This window comes from Ceratotherium simum, chromosome 18, assembly GCF_057802395.1.
Source record: "Ceratotherium simum simum isolate JZ-2026a chromosome 18, ASM5780239v1, whole genome shotgun sequence".
Lineage (NCBI taxonomy): Eukaryota > Metazoa > Chordata > Mammalia > Perissodactyla > Rhinocerotidae > Ceratotherium > Ceratotherium simum.
The window spans coordinates 7,698,560-7,719,667 of NC_141917.1; the positions used below are offsets into that span (position 1 = coordinate 7,698,560).

The following is a 21,108-nucleotide window of genomic DNA, read 5'->3' on the forward strand; positions in this document are numbered from 1 at the left end:
TAGGTTGGCCTCTATAACATGAAACTCAAATAGATCAAACCCCAGCTTCTCTCCTCTTTCCCACATGTTGGTTGAGCAGAGTTAACATCAGTGTAGAGCCATAGGTTTCAGGTTGGGATGGCAGAGTAGGCAGAACCTTCTTCTCATACAGTCACAACCCAAGCTGCTATAGGCACAAAAATGCTTCCTGGAACCATGGCCCCAACCTGTACAGTGATGTGCTGGACTGACATATGATTTTTAAAGAGTGGAGGGGAGACGGAACTACCCAAAGATGCAAAGAAATGCAAGAGCCCATCCTTGACGCTACAAACTGCACACCAGGACAGGAAGTCCTCATTCCAAATGAGAGGGGCAGCATCAGAGCATACCATTTAAAGGCCAATTTGGCTGGATAACCGAATCACTTTTTAAAAACTATGAACAAGCAACACTGCTCCGAGAATGTTGTCTTTAATTGCAGTGGCAAGTGCCCAGTGCACCTGGGAGCAGACAAGGTGAGAAACTGACCAATAATAAGTGCCCAATTTGTCAGGGACATGAAATCGATTAAAGGACTCATGGAGCACCTTCTACAGATAACGCATGATTAGCCCAAAACCGCCAGCAGGGCTACAAGCAAAGACTAAAGGTGCATTTGGAAAAGAATATTCCCTGATTGTTTCCAGAGGAAGTTCTACTAAGGTTTTAAATTTAGAAAGCCATATTTAATTACTCGTTTTGTAGCAATTAAAAATCTGGCATCATTTAAAAGAAGAGACTTGGGTTTCCGATGGCTGAGTATTTGCTATGCCTTTAAAAGAATTGGTCTGTTCCATGTGTACTGTGTATTTACATAGGCCTACAAAGTATTTTAAAACTCATGGCTATTTAGTGGAAATTGTTATGACTGAGAATACTGTTATTGTGTTTCCATAAGTAAATTTTAGGTATTTTAATGTCAAGTATTGGAGAATTTTTATGATGGAATTTATTGGTAAACTGTAAAGGGAAAATCTGCGTGTGTGTGTCACACTTAAGTCACTTTTCCAGCAGAAAACCTGTATTCTTAAAGTTTCCCTTTTCATTTAGCTTTGCAATCACTGTATTTGAATTATTATAGGTAGAAACAAACCTGATTTTTTTGTAAAGCAAAAGAAATCTGTGCAACAGACACTTCCAACACCATAAATAAAACATTTTGTGAAATATTCCAGATCTCCATACCAATTTCAATTTCCAGAGATTGTAGAGATAATTTATATGTTCTAGAGGCACACTTTTGATGGATTAATTCCTATAATCCATCATTTTTCTTTTCCCTCCATCTGCGTCATGCATCATTCTTAAACTTGATTGCTCAACTTCCAGCACTAAATTTCAGACAACTTACACTTTTGTGGCCATGTGCTGTACCACTTGATTTTGTGTACTGATGTTAACTTTTCCAAATACTCAACCCTCTTTAAAGAAAATGTGGCATTTTCACTCTGACAGTCTTTCATATTTTCAAGCTCTTCACTGAGACACCTCATAACAAAAGAAAGTAAATTTTGCATTCCCATGCTTATGAAGATGCAATATCAAGTTTCAGCTAGGGATCAATCATTTCCTTTGTGGATAATATTTGGAAATAGAAGGGAATGCATTTTACAAGCACAGTGCAATGGAAGAGTTCACACTGTGACCTTCTTCATGAAGGTGAAGGTCATTCGTTGAGCTTTCATGGTAACGGATCACATGAAAATTTCAGATCATCTCCATTAGAAATAGCAATTAAGAAAGAACATGCCTTTTAATATCAGTTGTTAAGTGATATTTGAGAGGTAGCGTCTGTGGATGGGAAGGGAAGGAGAAAGCTTGGGGGTGGGGATTGCCCACTTCCTCTCTTGTTCTTGAGTATCTGGGATTTGAGGGGCTTCTGAAGAGGAGGGTGGTGAGGGGAGGGAATGGGCATAGCAGTTAGGATGATTTTGATTTTGACTCAAACTAGCTGAAGTGAACTTTTTTTTATTGAGGTCATATTGGTTTATAACATTATGTAAATTTCAGGTGCACATAATTATATTTTAGCTTCTTTATAGACTGTGTCATGTTCACCACAAAAAATATAGTTTTAATAGACACAGAAAAAGCATTTGACAAGATTCAGCATCCATTTATGATAAAAGCTCTCAATAAAATGGGTATAGAAGAAAAGTACCTCAACATAATTAAGGCCATATACAACAAACCCATAGCCAACATCATACTCAACGGGGAAAAACTGAAAGCTATTCCTCTAAGAACAGGAACAAGACAAGGATGCCCACTCTCGCCACTTCTATTCAACATAGTACTGGAGGTTTTGGCCAGAGCAATTAGGCAAGAAAAAAGAAATAAAAGTACCCAAATTGGAAAGGAAGAAGTGAAACTCTCGATGTTTGCAGACCACACGATCCTACATACAGAAAACCCTAAAGAATCCACCAGAAAACTATTAGAAATAATCAACAACTACAGCAAAGTTGCAGGGTAGAAAATAAACTTAGAAAAATCAGTTGCATTTCTATACACTAATAACGGACTAGCAAAAAGAGAACTCAAGAATACAATCCCATTTCCAATCACAACAAAAAGAATAAACTATCTGGAAATAAATTTAACCAGTGAGGTGAAAGACCTGTACACTGAAAATGATAAGACATTATCGAAAGAAATTGAAGACGACATAAAGAAATGGAAAGATATTCCATACTCACGGATTGGAAGAATAAACATGGTTAAAATGTCCATATTACCTAAGGCAATCTACATATTCAATGCAACCCCAATGACATTCTTCATGGAAATAGAACAAAGAATCCCAAAATTTATGTGAAACAAAAAAAGACCCCGGATAGCTAAAGCAATCATGAGAAAATACAACAAAGCTGGAGGCATCACAAACCCTGACTTCAAAATATGCTAATAAGCTATAGTAATCAAAACAGCATGGTACTGGCACAAAAACAGACACACAGATCAATGGAACAGAATTGAAAGCTCAGAAACAAAACTACACATCTATGGACAGCTAAACTTTGACAAAGGAGCCAAGAATATACAATAGAGAAAGGAAAGTCTCTTCAATACATGGTGCTGGGAAAACTGGACAGCCACATGCAAAAGAATGAAAGTACACCATTATCTTACACCAGACACAAAAATGAACTCAAAATGGATTAAACTGAATGTAATACGTGAAACCATAAAACTCCTAGAAGAAAATATAGGTAGTACACTCTTAGACGTCGGTCTTAGTAGCATCTTTTCAAATACCACGTCTCCTCAGGCATGGGAAACAAAAGAAAAATAAACAAACGGGACTACATCAGACTAAAGAGCTTCTGCAAGGCAAAGAAAACCATGAAGAAAACAAAAAGACAACCCACCAACTGGGAGAAACTAGTTGCAAATTATATATCCAACAAGGAGTTAATTTCCAAAATATATAAAGAACTCATACAACTCAACAGCAAAAAAAACAAACAATCCGATCAAAAAATGGGCAGAGGATATGAACAGACATTTTTCCAAAGAAGATATATACATGGCCAACAGGCACATGAAAAGATGTTCAACATCACCAATTATTAGGGAAATGCAAATCAAAACTACAATCAGAGATTACCTTACATCTGTCAGAATGGCTATAATTAACAAGACAAAAATTAACAAATGGTGGAGAGGATGTGGAGAAAAAGGAACCCTCATACATTGCTAGTGGGAATGCAAACTGGGGCAGCCACTATGGAAAACAGTACAGAAATTTCTCAAAAAATAGAAATATCCTATGATCCAGCTATCCCACTACTGGGTATTTATCTAAAGAACTTGAAATCAACAATTCAAGAGTTTTATGCACCCCTACGATCATTGCAGCATTATTCACTATAGCCAAGACGTGGAAGCAACCCAAGTGCCCATCAAGGGACAAATGGATAAAGAAGATGTGGTATATACACACAGTGGAATACTGCTCAGCCATAAAAAAAGACAAAATCGTCCCATTTGCCACAACATGGATGGACCTTAAGGGTAGGATGTTAAGCAAAATAAGCCAGACTGAGAAAGACAAACATGGCATGGTCTCACTCACATGTGGAAGATAACCAAACACAAGAATAAAGAGAACAGATTAGTGGTTACTAGAGGGGAAGGGGCTCGGGTGGGGGGTGGTGAAAAGGGTAAAGGGGCACATATATATGGTAACATAAATATTAGACTATTGGCGGTGAGCACGATGCAGTCTATACAGAAACTGGTAAATAATAATGTACACCTGAAACTACACAATGTTATAAACGATTATGACCTCAATAAAAAAGAAAAAGAAAGAAAAACTGAAAGCTATTCCTCTAAGAACAGGAACAAGACAAGGGTGCCCACTCTCGCCACTCTTACTCAACACAGTACTGGGAACTTTGGGTCTCATATAGCCAGTCCCCAGTAAGGGTGGCTTCCAGACAGATGGGTCCCTCAGTGTCCCCAGCTCTGCCTCTCCACTTTGCTCCTGTTCCCCCACCCCCGAGCTGGTGGCCCCCTCAGGCGGCCAGCAAGTGGGGAGCAGCAGTTCCAGCTTCACCTCCCGACAAATCAGTATCCCAAGGAAGAGAGGGGCCCTCCTTTCCTGTGTCTCCTTCTGAGGAACAAGGAGACCTTTCCCAGGAACCCGGGCAGCTTTTCTTTCATGGATCCACAGCAAGAACTGGTCCACACAATGGAGAACCACTGTGCTAAGTAAAAATGCCCGACAGAAAACCAAGTGTAATCTGGCCCAAGAATAAGCACCCACAGCCATTTGATGTCTGGAAAGTTCTCAGGAGTCCATGAGACCCTACAAGGCAGGGGGGCCCCAGGCCGTGTTGAACCCCAATTACTGGGCTGCAGCTTCAGAAATCCTGAGTTCATCAGCCCATGCTAGTGCTGCCCGGATCTGTTTCCACGAAGTCAGGTGTCGCAAGTGCTTTAAGGTTCCCACAGTGCGGCCCCCGCCCCATGAGCCCAGCCCCAGGCACGGTGGGGGACAGCCATCCTCCAGCAACGTCCACCTGGGGCCCAGGCCTTACTTCCTGTGGCTTTTTGGATCGGGGTCTTCTCTGAGGCCCCTAGAGGCTGCTGGGCCTATGAGGGTGCAGCCGGGAGCATCCTCAACCAAGGGCAGCTCATGAAGGGCAGGTGCTCCCGGGAGGCATTCTGCAGGCTTCTCAGTTGTCCTGGGGGGACTCTGCCCCGCTGCCACAGCAGTGACTCTGACAAAAGCCTAACATGGGCTGTCTTCTTCCTGCCTCACTTCGCGCATTCCCCCAACTGCTGTAGATTCATGTCCCAAATAAACTATCTGACCTGAGCCCTTGTCTTGTCTCAAGCTCTATTTTAGATGGAGCTCAAGCTAAGATGCCAGGCTTGCCCCTCTCAGCTCCTACCTCCACAGTGCAGACTGTAGCCCAAAGGAAAAGGTGACAACCACCCTACATGTTTCTGAGGCTTTGAAGAACTGCAGTTTTCATGCACTCAGGTCAGGGTGAGGGTGACCCTGAGGGTCCCACGTACAGCACCCAGGCTGTGCATTGCCCTTCTACAGGGATGCTACTCACAATTATATGACCTTTAACACCCTCTTGGAACTACGCAGTGCGCCTGCACAACTGTATGAGGTGTCTTTGGAGGATAGAGATTGGAGAGGGTGCTCCTCCCAGGTGCATCTAAATATCTGGGGCTTCCCCAAGAATCCTCTGGTCCCTCTGGACTCTCAGTTATATGCACTCTCTGAAGTCACCAAGAGTTATCTGTTGTTCTCAATAAGTGACAAATCATTGCCCTTTTTCTGCTTTTAATTTGATTCACTTCAAATTTGCTGTGGATCATACTTAGCTGGGCAAAACAGATTTCTATAAGCATGTTGGTGTTTTGGGTAATACTAGGAAAACTGCAGTCTTTTAACCTTTACCCTTTTAAATTATTTTTCAGATATTAGATGAAGTTACAGAATATAGTTGGGAAGCAACTATATTCTGTATCCACATGAATGCCTAGCCTTGCATCTGGCTACCCCTCATCGAGTTGGCCTATCGTGCCTCGTTGTGCCAAGTTTCCACATCTATAAAATGGCTACATTAATAGTCATGACATACCATTGGTTTGCTGGGAGGGTTAAATAATAAAATTCCCGAGAAGTACTTTAAACAATACCCAGCATGTAGAAATTATAATGGCGATGATGATGATGGTGGTGGTGGTGATGAAAAATATTATTTTTATCTATAAAAATTCTCTATGTTTTCAATTGAGTTAGAATCAACGATTTGATTTGATTCATTAAATTTTATTTAAGAAAATTGCTTTTCTAGAATTATAAAGTGGTATTTTCAAATCAATGGATAAAACTAGTTGTATCTAAACCAGCAGGCAGGGCCAACTGGCTCATTACAGTGAGTGAAGCTTCCAGACACTTCAATAATTAGGCCATGCAAGGAGCCCAGGCAGCGTCTGTGACCGAGCATTCAAGGCACGTTAGGGGCAGCAAACAAATGTGCAGAAATGGATCTTGGCCCAAAATGAAATAATAACACTTTAACACATATAATTTAGCACAAACTGACAATGTTCAAAGGACCTGCAGTCTAGCATATGTTGAGCTTACATTGTACAAACAGAACAAAAACAAATGGAAATAGCTGAAGAAGGAGAGAATTTCCTATGCGCCTCCTCATAAAGATCTGCCCTTCCTCCATGGCAGGACCACAGATCTCTAGAAAACTGCTCATTCAAAAATGAGGAAACACTAAATACGAGTACAAAGGAACTAACAGCCACAGACTAGCAAACAGTCCATTTAAAAACTATCTTGTTTGGCTGAAAACCTCAGTCTCTCCCAATTTATGTTTCCTCTATATTTTGTGCAGAAAGGAGGTGCCGGCTGTCTCATTTGACTAGAAGGAGGTGTCATTGCAAAGAAGTGTGATTCTCTAGAAGATATTTTAGTACCAAAAAAATACATGGGCACTAGAGACAATTTTATCAATTTAGGAGGAAAGGAAATGAGTCTTTCTAATAACTACTTTCTAAATCAATCTAATTTTCATGGCTGGAGGATACTAGCTCTTGTCGGTTAATCTTGCATTTCTCACCCCTCTATTTTCTGCAGAGGCCGCAGCATCCTGGACCTTTTCAGCACACTTTGTACTAAATAAGAGTAAAGATAAATAAGGTCCTATCATTTATTATATGTTAACACATGAACAAAAAAATTATGTAAATGATGCCATGACATTAAATTCTATTTGTGCCCAGAGAACCAGTTCTCAAATGCTGGCCCAGTCACACATTATCAACTGGCCACTGGCCAAGTTCATTAATCTTCCTCAGGTTGAGTTTTCCCGGCTCCAGGAGGAGGTAACAACGAAAAGTGCCCAGCAGGGATACAGGGGGATAGACATAACACATTTTAATTGCTCCGGGCACAGCATGCAGCAGGCGCTCAATAAAAGTTAATTTATAATGTAACACAAGATTTCAGTCTATCATAACACGCCTAAATAACAACTCCAGTGTGCTTGGTTACAACTTCATTTCAATAATTCATTTGATATTATGTAATACGTCAGGATTTGTAAGACTTGATTGAATAATTATCATGATGGTTACTAGATATTATCAAAACAGGTTAAAAATGAAACAAAAATATGCCAAAGATAGTTAACCTCAAAGTGGCTACTCTAAAATGATCTGGCTAATTATTGTAAATCAAATAATGATAACCTTGAACGCTCAAGTCACTGATGTGATCGAGGCTTAAATCCTGGCGGCGTGAGCTAGAGCAGACACTGACACTCTCGCGTCCATTTTCCTGCAGTTACAATGGGAGGAGTAACCAGAATGGTGACACCTTCTCCCTGGGGCCTAGTCCTCCATGGGCAGTTCACTGACCTGGGTAGTCTCACCTGCCTCATCCCTCAGCACTGGTACAGTAAGTCACATTCACAGAGTGGACCAGAATGAAAGTCAGCTAGACTGTACATGGCTCTCAGCGGGCACTCAATAAATATCATGATTTTCTCTTATTTCTCTCTTCTACTGTGCAGGGTTACTGTGAACATTTTATTATATGACATAGGATTTCAGTCTATCGTAACACACCTAAATAACAACTCTGGTATGCTTAATCATAACCTCATTTCAATAACTCATTTGACATTATGCAGTTAGTCAGGATTTGTAAGACTTGATCTAACAATTATCATTTTGGTTACTAGAAATTATGAAAACAGGCTAAAATGAAATATAAATATGTCAAATATAAGTAATATAAAATAATAGTACATTTAATATAAATTAATATAAAATATTGATAATACTTATATATGAATACAAATATTAATATAAAGGTACTTCTAAATATAATAACATATAAAATGTGAGTTGTTGTTATTGTTATATTACTCAAGAATAGAAGTTTTTTCCCCTAAGACTGTGTGTTGATTGCCAATAATGATAGTGTTGATAATTTCTATTTTATCAACACCTACGTTAGATGTTCCACTGAGCTAGGATATGTATGATATGATACATATACCTATGATATATGATATGAGATATATACATATGTCATACATTATACGTGACCTCCCAAACAGTCAGGTGTGAGTGTCTCATATTTCATTTGAGGATGCTGACTAAAGATGTGGAACAGTACCTCAGGGGTCCTGGTGACTCAGAGGCAGCCCTGGGACACAGGCTTCGCCTCGCTCACCCACCCGCCGTGCCATCCTCACCTGCTCTGTGAGGCCACAAGTGTGAACGGATGACATGGAGAATGGGGAGGTCCCCCTCTGTTTTTGTCAATCAGCTCCCCAAACAACTCAAGGCTCCATGGCCCCCAAGCCTTCAACATTTGAAACTTTTTTTTACAGGAACTCTATTTTTCCATTGTTTTATTCTATTTTACGTTATTGTGGTAAGAACATTTAACATGAGATCTACCCTCTTGAATTTTTAAGTGTACAATGCTGTATTGTTGACTACAGGCACAATGTTGTACGGCAGATCTCTAGAGCTTGTTTGTCTTGCTTAAGTGAAAGCTGATGCTCATTGATTAGTAACTCTTTCTTTCCCCCTTAACATCCCCCTTGGCAACCATCATTCCACTCTTTATGAGTTTGACTATTTTAGACACCTCATCTAAGTGAAATCATACAGTATTTCTCTTTCCATGACTGGCTAATTTCACTTAGTGTAATGTCCTCAAGGTTCATTCATGTTGTCACATATTGCAGAATTTCCTTCTTTTTAAAGGCTGAATTACTATTCCATTGTATGTGTACACCACATTTTCTTTATCCATTTATCACCTGTCAAGGGACATTTAGATAGTTTCCACATCTTAGCTATTATGAATAGCACTGCAATGAACACAGAGTGCAGATTTCTGTTCAAGATTCTGATTTCAATTCTTTTGGATGTGAAGAAATTGGAACCTTTGCACTCGGTGGGAATGCAAAAATGATGCACCTGCTATGGAAAACAGTATTTTTAATTTCAGAAAATTAAAAATAGAACTACCATAGGATCCAGAAATTCCACTTCTGGGTATTTATCCAAAAGAAATGAAATCAGGATCTCGAAGAGATATCACCTTTGGAAATTTAAGAGCTGAGTTTCAAGAAAAGGAAAGAAGGAATGGCTCTCAGTGTGGGTCCTAACTGTCTGCACTGAACCTCTCTTATTGAGATTTAAATGAAGGCTTAGTGATTTATTCAAAGACAAGGACATATGAACTTCACAGGGGAAACTGGGAAATCTTGTCATGAAATTTCAGTTTTAAAATGGTGGAGCAAGAAAACATTCTCAAGTTTTTATAACCTATTCATAAAATCTATTATTTCTTTATAAGCTGCACTAGTACTCAGAAAATTCAAATTCTTACACTTTCCACAAACATGTCTTTTACTGTATAGATAAGATTTTATTAGCATACTATCATGAGTAATGAGCTTGAGTTCAGAGAATCTGCTGATGCCCAGAAATAACAACTAGAGACAAACAACATAGGAAGAACTCACAGTGACGGGCCTGAAAGGTGAGACCTTCTGCCAGAACCTCACATGCATCACCAGATTCCACACTGACAGTGGCTCTGGGAGCGAGGGACTGTCACCCCCTTCTTTGAAGAGGAGACTGAGATTCAGACATATCACCTGACTTGTCATCCAGCCTGATGCTGGCGAGCAGATAATCAACTTCATGACTCCAAAATCAATAAGTTACCTATTCTTAAGGCTACTGTCTTGATAAAAGACCTCCACTAAAAACAAACATACTTTGTGGCCAAAGATTTATAAACTGCAGAGAGAATATGAAGATCAACATGTTACTCTATCTAAATAGCTACTATTTTTTAAGTAAACTTCTTAGGAATTTAATTGATAGGATATATTTTCTAAGCAATCCGAAGAAACCGAGCCCCTCCTTCATCCTGCTTACATGCGTCAGGGGGCAGGGACTGGCATTCTTGCCCTAGAGGAGACAGAAACTGCGATAAATGGGAAAAGCCATGTGGGAAGGAAAATAAATTTGTGCTTCTACCATACAAAAAATGGATTGCTCCACTATGCCACCTTCTTGGAATTACATGGCCAGTGGATTAACTTTGGCGGGGAAGGAAAAAAAGAAAAAAAAACTAAACTAAAATATTTTAAAAATGATGAGACATGCATGATATTCTTCTGGATGTGAAAACTGATGTTATATTTGTTTCATAAACCATAATTCTGTAAATTTAGACATAAATCAATCAATAAATACATTAACATTTTAGAAAGATTCGATTTCTACATTTATCATCAGATGTATCTCACACACACAGGCACACACACACACATTCCAGTGACTATAAAGGAGTTATGCTATACTCTCTGTAACATACTTTTTCTTTCATTAAACTGTTTTCAAATGTAATTATTAGTCAATTTGCAATAAGAAAATGAATGACTTGAGAAATGTTTTCTGAGTTCTTCATATTGCAATGTTTCAGAAACTAAAATGCAAGATCATCTCAGGTCATCCAGCCCTGGGGTTTCCCAGCAGACGAGACAAACTTTGATAGAGGAAGGGAGATCCCAGCCTTAGATGTTGAGCCACCAGGAACACAAATGATATATTTCAGCAAACAATTCACATTTGAATTGTTTTCCTAGAGTAAGTGAATGAATGTTCACGGATTGACCCTTCACTTTTTTTTTTTTGGTGAGGAAGATTAGCCCTGAGCTTTACATCTGTGACCATCTCCCTCTATTTTTCATGTGGGATGCCACCACAGCATGACTTGATAAGCAGCATGTAGCTCCACGCCCGGGATCTGAACCCGTGAACCCTGGGCCTCCAAAGCGGAGTGTGCAAACTTAACCACTATGCCACTGGGCTGGCCCCAACCCTTCACATTTTAATAAATAATTTTAAATTTCAGCATCTGAAATATTAATAAATATATGATCCTAAATTAGACACCAAGATTTTTCATGGTTGAAAGTTACTTCAGGCTGACCTGGAAAGAGGTGCCTCTAGAATCAGTGACAGATTCTATTAAAGCTGCTGCAATATCTTTGCCAGTGCAAAGGGGAAGAAATCTAATTGCAAATCCCAGTAACAGAAATTGCCTTGGGTCGGGCAAAATATCTGACAAAGCACCTTATAACCCTCTTCCTCTCTCTGAATTTCCCAAGACTGTCTGGGGTGTGTGGTTTTTGTATCTCACAAGGATAAGCTTCACAGCAGCAAAAAAAAAAAATCACTAAATCTCATAAACAAAGATTACAGAAGTACTGCAAAGACCAACTGGTAGGATCAGCGAGGAAGGATGTCAAGCCAGACCTTCTCGTGCTGAACTTCACCAGAACATCCCCACTGTCTCTGCACCCACTCTGCAGTGCCAGCACCAGGGGAAGGCGAATGAGGTGAAAGCCCAGCAGCCTTCAGTGCTCAGTCATTCTGACCGATGGAGCAGGACGAGCAACAACGGGCCTTTGGGAAGGTGCTTGCACAAGCGGAATTTTATCTGAGGGTTTAAAGTATTAAAAGAAATATGACCTGCTAGGGCGGAAGACAAACAGAACCATAAGCTGTCTTCTATTTCCTCTGAATTGGCATCAAATGTGCTCTGACAACGGCCCCATAAAGTCTCTCAATCCTCAGCGTCTCAGGTTCATCCGTCTTCTATATCTCGGTGTGAGCTCAGTATGGAGACCTTATCCCATTTTCCCAAACCAAACACAGTGAACAGAGACAAGCAGGCTGACATTTTTGTCCTGGCTCAGAACTGGAATCAAACGTGGCTGGAATCAGAACTGAGAGACTCCTGGGGTAGTTTATATCTCATGTGAATACTTAATGCAAGAAGCCTCCAGGCTACTCTGAATTTCCAGTGTCTCCTCCAGACACTCTCATCAACCAGAGAAACTTACATGACTCACAGCATCTGGTGTGTGCAGAACATCTAGTGCTTGGAGACATCATGTTTACAGAGCATTTGATGTTTAGAGAGCACCCAGTGTCTGACAAGAATCTAATGCTTGCGGAATATCTAGTGCGTGGGAGCACCTAGTGCCTGCAGAGTACCTAGTGTGTACAGAGCATCCAGTGTCTGGACATGTCATGTTTACAGAGCATTTCATGCCTAGAGTAGTGTTTGCAGAGCATCTAGTGTGTGCAGAGCATTTAGTGTTTGCAGAACACTTAATGTTTGCAGCTTATCAAGTGTCTGCAGAGCATTTAGTATTTGCAGAACACCTAATGCTTGCAGTGTGTGTGCAGAGAATCCAATGTGTGCAGAGCATTTAGTGTGTGTTAAGTCTGGATTCCCAGCTCTTGACTGTGGGCTGGGAATGAGGAGAACTCTACTCACCACGTTACAGCCCACACAGTCAGGCCCATTCTCGCAGGTCCTGCGGCGAGCTTGAATGCCACCCCCACACTGGGCTGTGCACCGTTCCCAAGGACCCCAGCCTGTCCAGAACATGTGTGGGGGGCACAGCAGATGCTCATTGCAGTATCTGTAATGGGGAAACCAAGAGGGAAAGGAAACTGTTTAGTGCAACGTGAGGCCACAGACCTTTCCACTTTCCATCCCTGCACCAGATGTTGAACACATGGGCATGCTCCGTGTGGAGGGGCTTTTTGTATTCAGAGTGGTGGCGCAGAAAGGAGGCAGATGTGGCGTTGGCCATGCTATGTGTGCACAGACAATGGGATGCACGGGAGACAATGAAGAAAATGCTGAACTCACAATGCAGGATGGATCTTCCTGTGCAGCCAATTAAAGGAGAAACAAACAAAACAAAACCCTTCAAATAGACACCCAAAAATGAGAATACACAGAAAACATCCAGATAGGGCATTTATCTTCTAAATAGGAACATTGAAAGATAAAGTAGGTTATGAATACAATGTCAGCAAAGGTGTATCTGGAATTCATTTCTCATCCTTGAATCAAATAAGGCTCGTAATCCTATTAATATAAGGTAAAGAAAAGGTAAAGCCTGATTTTGGCATGAAGCTCCATGCCATACACCGCTCAGCTAAATTTATTTGTAGACCCTCAGAATGATGTACAACAACCTTAATTTAAAAGAACACCAGTTATCCAAAAAGAGTGAAATTACTATTTACAAATACTAGTCCTAGTTTTTAGCGATTGAATATACTTCTACACTTCTACTTATACATTCATGTCGTTAATTTTTTGCCAAATATATAAGGCCTTCTTTAGCCTTAGATCAGTCAAATTTCTCCTCAATCTTTAATACTACAAGTGAAATGAAGTGAAGTGAGGAAAAAAGAAAATAAACCAACAAAAAACAAGAAACAGCCTGGCATTCTATAGGTCACAGCACGTAGGGAGGAAGAGGTTACTCTGAACAGAGCCAAATTTAGTGAGACAACTTTGGCAATTTAAAGGACTATTTAAACTTAATAGTCCATTTACTAAACACAAATTTAGCTTCTAGAGAACACTAGAATGAGAGACTTTTTTGTCTCTCTCCCCATCCGTGGCCACCTGTCTTCAGAAACAGGAGGCAGAGGTTCCTGTCTGCTAGGTGAAGTCAGTGCCCTCTAATGCCATCATTATTAATAAATGCTTATGCCTGCAGGACCCTGTGCAAAGGGCATTATCACAGGTGTTTACAACCTGAGATGAATACAGGGAATGGACACAAGCCCAGGATGTGCCGCACAGAAAACACTATCTTAATAAGTAGAAAATAGGGGCAAATGGTAGCTGGTTTCCCGAGACCAGAAGTAATTTGGAAAGCATAGCTTCCTGACAGCAAATGCTGATAAGATTCAACTCTTTTTCTGTCAAACCAGGAAAACTTGAGGGAGGAGGTGAAGGCTTCAGGAACAGGTACAACAATGAAAAGTAAAAAGACAGCAAAGTCAATACGATGAGGTATATTGAGAATCGGCTGGCATTCTGGAAAAGAATGGAAGGTATAAATGGGAAGAGTGAAGGAACAAAGGTGACTGAGGAGAAGAGAACAGGAAAAGGTGACAGGAGGTGGAATTATCTATCTCTATGAATAGGGTGAAAGAATTTGAACTTTATTTACAAGGAATCAAGAAAGCCCCACAGAGGTCCAGGGACAGACCAGCACCGTTAGAGTGTGAAGACTGGTCTCCAGCAGCTGCTGTCTCATTCTGCTGATGGCCTGGAGCCCCCTGAGATTTGAGGAGCTCTCTATGCTTGAGTGTGGGATCTGGGCCTCCAGAGACAGGTGGGACCACCAGCAGAAAGAGCTGATGGAGCAAATATCAGCCAGGAGAATCTGGATTGCAACAATCCAAGGGGGAGATATTCCAAGCTAGACAAATATGATGGAGGTGGAAAGAGGAGAGGAAGAGGTATGCATGGGGTTTGGTATAGTGGGAGTAAGACATGGTATCTGTGTGAAGGCATAGAAAAACAAACAAATAGTAGAGTCAAAAGTCAATCTCTCAAGTGAAAGTGGGAGGCATGCTTACTTCCAGGGAGAAAGAGTTGATATGTCCTGGAAAAGAAGTAGCCTGAGACTCAAGAACCAATCAGCCAAATGATTGAGTTTCTCTAAACTTTCATTTATAAGAGTAGCCAGTGGAACTACTACTAGTAGCCAGTGGAACTAAGAGTAGCCAATGGAATAGTTATCACTCTTGTTCATATTTTCATTTTTTAGAACAGAAGAGAAACATTAGGTTTCCCTCTTAAAGCGTCATATACAGTCTCCCAGGGCCCTGACTCTCAGAGCTCAGGGCTGTGGACATCCTTATGTGTAGGAGGGAAAGGGAAGCAGCCTTCTAATTAAGAGAGCATGACCTCTAGATAGAAGATCCAAAACAAAAGTGAGGATACAATAGATTAAAAGAATTTGACCTTAGGAAGCATGTGCAAACGTGTAGAGTTACAATAAGTAACATCCTGACTGCTCAGTGATTATTAACACGTGTGTTGGTGCATGGAGTGTTCCAAGAGGAAATTGCCATTTGGTTTGAGAATATGGTTGCAAGAAGGAAGTCAAGAGAACTCAGAACATCAGAACTCTCAGCATTTAATTCAAAACATCCATGTGCATCTTCTCTCACTGTGGACAGAATGAGAAGTAGAAGGCCACCTCCTGTTTCCAAGCTGATTCACCGACATTTAAAAGGTATAGACCTCCTAGACTCTTTGGCCCTAATTTCAGCTTTCAAAACCAAAAACAAACAATAAAAGAGGAGGTAGGGCAAAGGAAAATCTTACTAAAAATGCTCATAAACACTTGACTTTTAATCAAAAGCACAGCAACTGAGCTACCACTTTCCCATAGCAAAATAAATCATAGTGCAGAAATGTGTTCTCATATCGGCCCGTAACAGGCCCCCTCTGAAAGAGCTCAGCGTGTTATTATGGCTAGTAATCCACTGCAGCAGAAACTGAAAACTGCAGGTAGAAGAGAACTTCCAACCAGTGTTAATAAATTATATATTTGGCTACATTTTAAGGTTGTCGACAACTTGCCTTCCCTTCTTTTTTTCTTTCTCCTTCTACAGCAGTCCTGGGGAAAAATCCACACCAGGATATATGAATATGTCACCATCTGCAAGGCAGGTCAGAAGGGAAATATAAATTGCGAGGCTAGCTCTGTCCCTTCGTGTCTGGGCTTTCACTCACAAATCTACCCTGGGAGAGTCTGGTCAGAGGCAAAGCCCTTACAAGCCCCTAACTCTGGATTATTTGCAATATCAAGGAAGTAGTTTCCCTCCCACCCCCTGAGTCCCCCACCCCAACAACAAGTGCTCCTGAGAGAAGCCATTCTTGTTAAATCACCCACTGGATCTCCAGTTTCTTTCTTGGTCACAAACAAAAATGGGAATCAAAAGTTAGTTACCTTGGTGACTCTGCTTGTTCAAGGATTTTTATTAATTTATGGATAAAATATCTACACGATGCGCCAGCCGTTGGTTCCCCATTTCTCTAGTCCTCTAAACGCAGCTGGCTTTTACCAATAATGAGCTAAACATTTTTGAAATTTTATGGGCTATCTTGGATCTCTAGTATCTTAAAGCACTGAAAGTCACAGATGCATTTCATGATGCATTAAAAATTAAGATTTTAATTTTGCCCATGACTGCTCATTCTCATTATGCATTTAAAAGTTAATTAATCACCCAGCAATATTTCTCCATAAATTACCCATTTTTCCACAAAACTAGTCTCCGTGAAAAGAACTGCCTTTCATAATCTTGTATAGACTAGACTCTCAACACTGCACCATGTTTCTGTCTTATTTCTTCATGCTACAAATTGTGTCTGTTCTGGTTAGGTCCACGCTAGTTTCTCACTGCAGCCTCTGTTAGCCTGAACCAATCAGAGCCCTGTTAGAACTATTATCTCCTCAGTTCCCTCTAAGTGATTATCTTTTTGCTGGGCCATACTGGAATAACTGAATCTTTTGTGGCACCAGAGAAACTGTACATACATTGGGTCTACCACAGTATTAATTTTTATCCCAAGAGAAAGCTAAGAATACCCACTAGGGGAGGATAATAATTTGCAAAGAGCATCACTTTGGCACCCCACAAGATTAAGCAAACATGCCCATGAAGACAAAGAATAATCCCATAATAAACCCCCATTGTTTCCTGGGATTCTTCACTTTGATAATGTGGTGGACAGACTCTAATGCGGCTCTATGACCCCCACTTCCTGAAATTTACACCTTGTATAATCCCCTCCCAGTGAGTATAGGTGGGACCTGTGACTTGCTTCTAACCAACAGAATACGGCAAAGATGACAGGATTTCACTTCCATGATTATGTTACATAAGATTATAATGCCTTTCTTTCAAGAAAACACTTCCCGCTGGCTTTGAGGAAGCAGACAGTAAGGTTGGGAAGGCTCAGGTGGCAAGGAATTGAGGGCAGCTTCTGGCTAACGGCCTCAGTCTGACAGCACACGAGGAACTGGATGCCGCTGACAACCACAGGGCCTGGGAAGCAGACCCTTCTCCAATCGCGGCTCAGATGAGAACACAGCCATGGGCTACACCTTGGTTGCAGCCTGTGAGATCTTGAAGCAATGGACCCAGGTACACTGTATCCAGACTATGAACGCACAGGAACTGTGAGCCAATAAACACGTGGTGCGTTAAGCAGCTGAGTTGCGGTAATATTACCACGTAACGACGATTGAAACAGATTTCCTACCAAGACGCGGTGCTTCTGTAAGAAATACCTAAAAACGTGAAAGAGGCTTTAGGAACAGAGAATTGGTAGTGGCAAGAATTTTGAGGAGCACGGTAAAGAAAACCCAAATCGCCCTGGACAGACTGTTACTATAAATCTAGACTTTGAGGATGCTGTCAGTGAGGATTTAGAAGGAGACAGGATAAAGAAACCACCATGAGATAGCACTTTATAACTACCAGGACGGCTACAATAAAAAAAAAAGGAAAACAAGTGTTGGCAAGTATGTAAAGAAATTGAAACCCTTGTACATTGCTGGTAGGAATATAAAATGGTGGATCCACTGTGGAAAACAGTTTGGAGCTTCCTCAAAAAGATAGACATAGAATTAACATATGACCCAGCAATCTTACTTTTAGTTATATACACAAAAAAACAGCGACTCGAACAGATACTCGTATGCTAACGTTCATCGCAGCACTATTCACGATAGCCTAAAGGTGGCAATAACCCAAATGCCAATTGATGAGTAAATGGATAAACAAAATATGATATGGAATACAGTCACATATTATTCAGCCTTAGAAAGGAATGAAGTTCGGATACATGCTACAACATGGATGAACCTTGAAAACATTATGCTAAATGAAATAAGCCAGACACAAAGGGCAAATATTACATAGTTCTACTTATATGAAATATCTAGAATAGGAAAATTCATAGAGAAAGAACATAGATTAGAGGTTACCAGGGGCTGGGAGGAAGGGGAAATGGTGAGTTATTGCTTAATGGTTGCAGACTTTCCATTTTGGGTGATGAAAAAGTTTCCAAAAAAGATAGGGGCGATGGTTGCACAATATTGTGAATGTAATTAATGCCACTGAATTAAACACTTAAAAATGGGTAAATGGCAAATTTTATGTTACATATATTGTATCAGAATTAAAAAAAATTTAAAATGGGGCTGGCCTGGTGGCACAAGCAGTTAAGTGCGTGCGCTCCGCTGTGGCAGCCCAGGGTTTGCCGGTTCGGATCCCGGGCACGCACGGACGCACCACTTATCAAGCCATGCTGTGGCGGTGTCCCATATAAAGTGGAGGAAGATGGGCATGGATGTTAGCCCAGGGCCACTCTTCCTCAGCAAAAAAGAGGAGGATTGGCAGATGTTAGCTCAGGGCCAATCTTCCTCACACACACAAAAAAAATCAAAAATGAAATAGGAGCATATTATCGGAAACTGGAGGAAGGGGGAACCTTGTTATACAAGACAGAAAGCTTCCAAAACTGTCACTGCAGTAATACGGAAAGCAGAACGTGTAAGTGTGAAGGGAATCATATAGCTAAGGACGTTTCCAAGCAAAGCAGGCATTGCCTGCTTTCTTCTTGCTGCTTACGGTAAAACATAGGAGGAGAGAGAAAAATTGAGGGAGGGAATATTAAACAGAAGGAACCAGGACTGGGTGGTTTTGGAAATACTTGGCCTCTCCTGATGGCAAAAGATGCCAAAATTAAGAAATAACTTCTGAGCACTGTCAGGAAAGCCTGGCATAGAGTAAAAGGCTGAGGGTGTGACTGTACAACCTATTGTTAAAACCCCAGAAAGATCAAAGGATAAGAGTAGTTTTCAGTCGCACAAGGGTCCCTTCAAGAGGTCTAGAGCAAGGATGTGCCACACGGATCTTCTCAATGAGGAGCAAGCTCTGAGGTGTTGTCCCTCAGCCATCTCAGCAGGATCTCCAGGTAGAGAAGGGCCATCTCAAAAAGTTCTGTGGGTGTAGATTTGTTTAGTGGAGCAAATCCCAAGTAAATCCATGGAAGACCTACAAAGATTATTTCAGCAAAAATATCACCAGCTTGGACTGACAGGTATGGAGAAAGTATAAATAAAATGAGGCTGTTGGAAATCCAAAAATTCTACTGGCAGGAAGCAGGCTGATAAAACTACCCAGCTGCAAGCATATGCTACCTTTCATGGAAAAGGAAGGATGATTCAGGAAGCAGAACTGAGAGCCCAGAATGCAGAGCCAAGAACGATGAAGAATTAGACCCAGGCCTTGAAACTTAACTGAGCAACTCCCAACACTTGTCTGGCTAGATTTCAGAATTTCTATGGAGCAGTGATTCCTCTGTTCTTTCCATTTTCCTCCTTTTTGAACAGAAATGTCTGTAGCTGTTACCCTCTGTCTGTGCCACCATTGTACACTGGGTGTATTGGTGGCAAATAACTTGTCTCTCATTTTAGAGATTGACGAACTGAGAGGAATCACACCCAGAGAATCTCATTCACATTTGGGCATGACTTAAATGATAAGGATCTGGACTTTGGGGGAATGATCTATGGAATAAAACTTTTGGGGACCTTGGTTGTGAGTGAAATGATTTTGCATGTGGGATGCACACATAATCAACTGTGGCAGATACTCTAAGGCAACCCCAATGATCTCTGCCTCCTGGTATTCACATCCTGTGTAATCCTCCCTTCTTGAGTGTAGACAGGGTCTGTGACATACTTGTAACCAATAGAATATGTCAAGGTGATAGTATGTCACTTTTGTGATTATGTTACATAAGACTGTTATGCCCATCTAGTGAGGAGACTCTCTTCCTTGCTGGACTTGAGGAAGCAGGTGACCATGCTGAGAAGGCTCATTTGGCAAGACACCTAGGGCAGTCTCTGGCTGACACCTAGTAAGAAACTGAGGTCCTAAGTTTGACAGCCCACAAGGAATGGAATGCTGACAACAACGACATGATCTTAGAAGTAGATCCTTCTCCACTCGAGCCTCAGATGAGACCACTCTGGCTGAGCAGAGAACCAAGGTTAAGTCAAATTGGAACACCTGATCCACTGAGACTAAGAGAGAATAAATGTGTGTTGTTTTAAGCCATTAAGTTTGTAGAACTTTTGGTACACAGCAAGAGAAAACTAATACAGACAATGACATTTGCATTTTGATAATATTTACAAAAAGGTCCATTGCTTCATCCTTGTCAGTGGCCTCTTTGGAAATCAGCACTTCTACATAGTTCCTACTATTCAAGAAAATCATTTTCCAGGAAATTTTAGAATAGAAAAAACAAACTGTCCATACCTTTTAAAGTACATGTAAAAAATAAATTAGATATTTTCTTTATCTACTATTTCAGAAAAAATGAAGTGAATATTTCTGAGATTTTTGTTGCAATAAAGCTTCCATTGAATTATTCCAAATATTTTGTCCCAAATGAAAAGTCACTAACTATAATCCTGGCATTAACTTAGGGACATTTTTGGGAGAATCAATTTATTCATTTGTGGCCATCCAGGAGCTCTGTAGGGTTGATGGTGTTTAAACAAGCATGATGTGATTTTATTAATGATTCTGTATGTCTAGTCGTTGCTCTTTTGTACCTTCCCACAGATGCTGGGGTCT

At 40.7% G+C, this 21,108-nt stretch overlaps 1 protein-coding gene across 3 annotated transcripts in view; it reads right to left on the reverse strand.

Moving 5' to 3' along the window:
• SEMA5A (semaphorin 5A) overlaps positions 1 to 21,108 on the reverse strand; it is a 470,062-nt gene that overhangs the window by 52,584 nt on the left and 396,370 nt on the right. For all 3 annotated transcript variants that reach the window (XM_004440053.3, XM_087443115.1, XM_087443116.1), the window contains one exon: positions 12,899 to 13,046. In XM_004440053.3, coding sequence (XP_004440110.1) covers positions 12,899 to 13,046 — 148 coding nt within the window. The remainder of the gene's footprint in view (positions 1 to 12,898; positions 13,047 to 21,108) is intronic.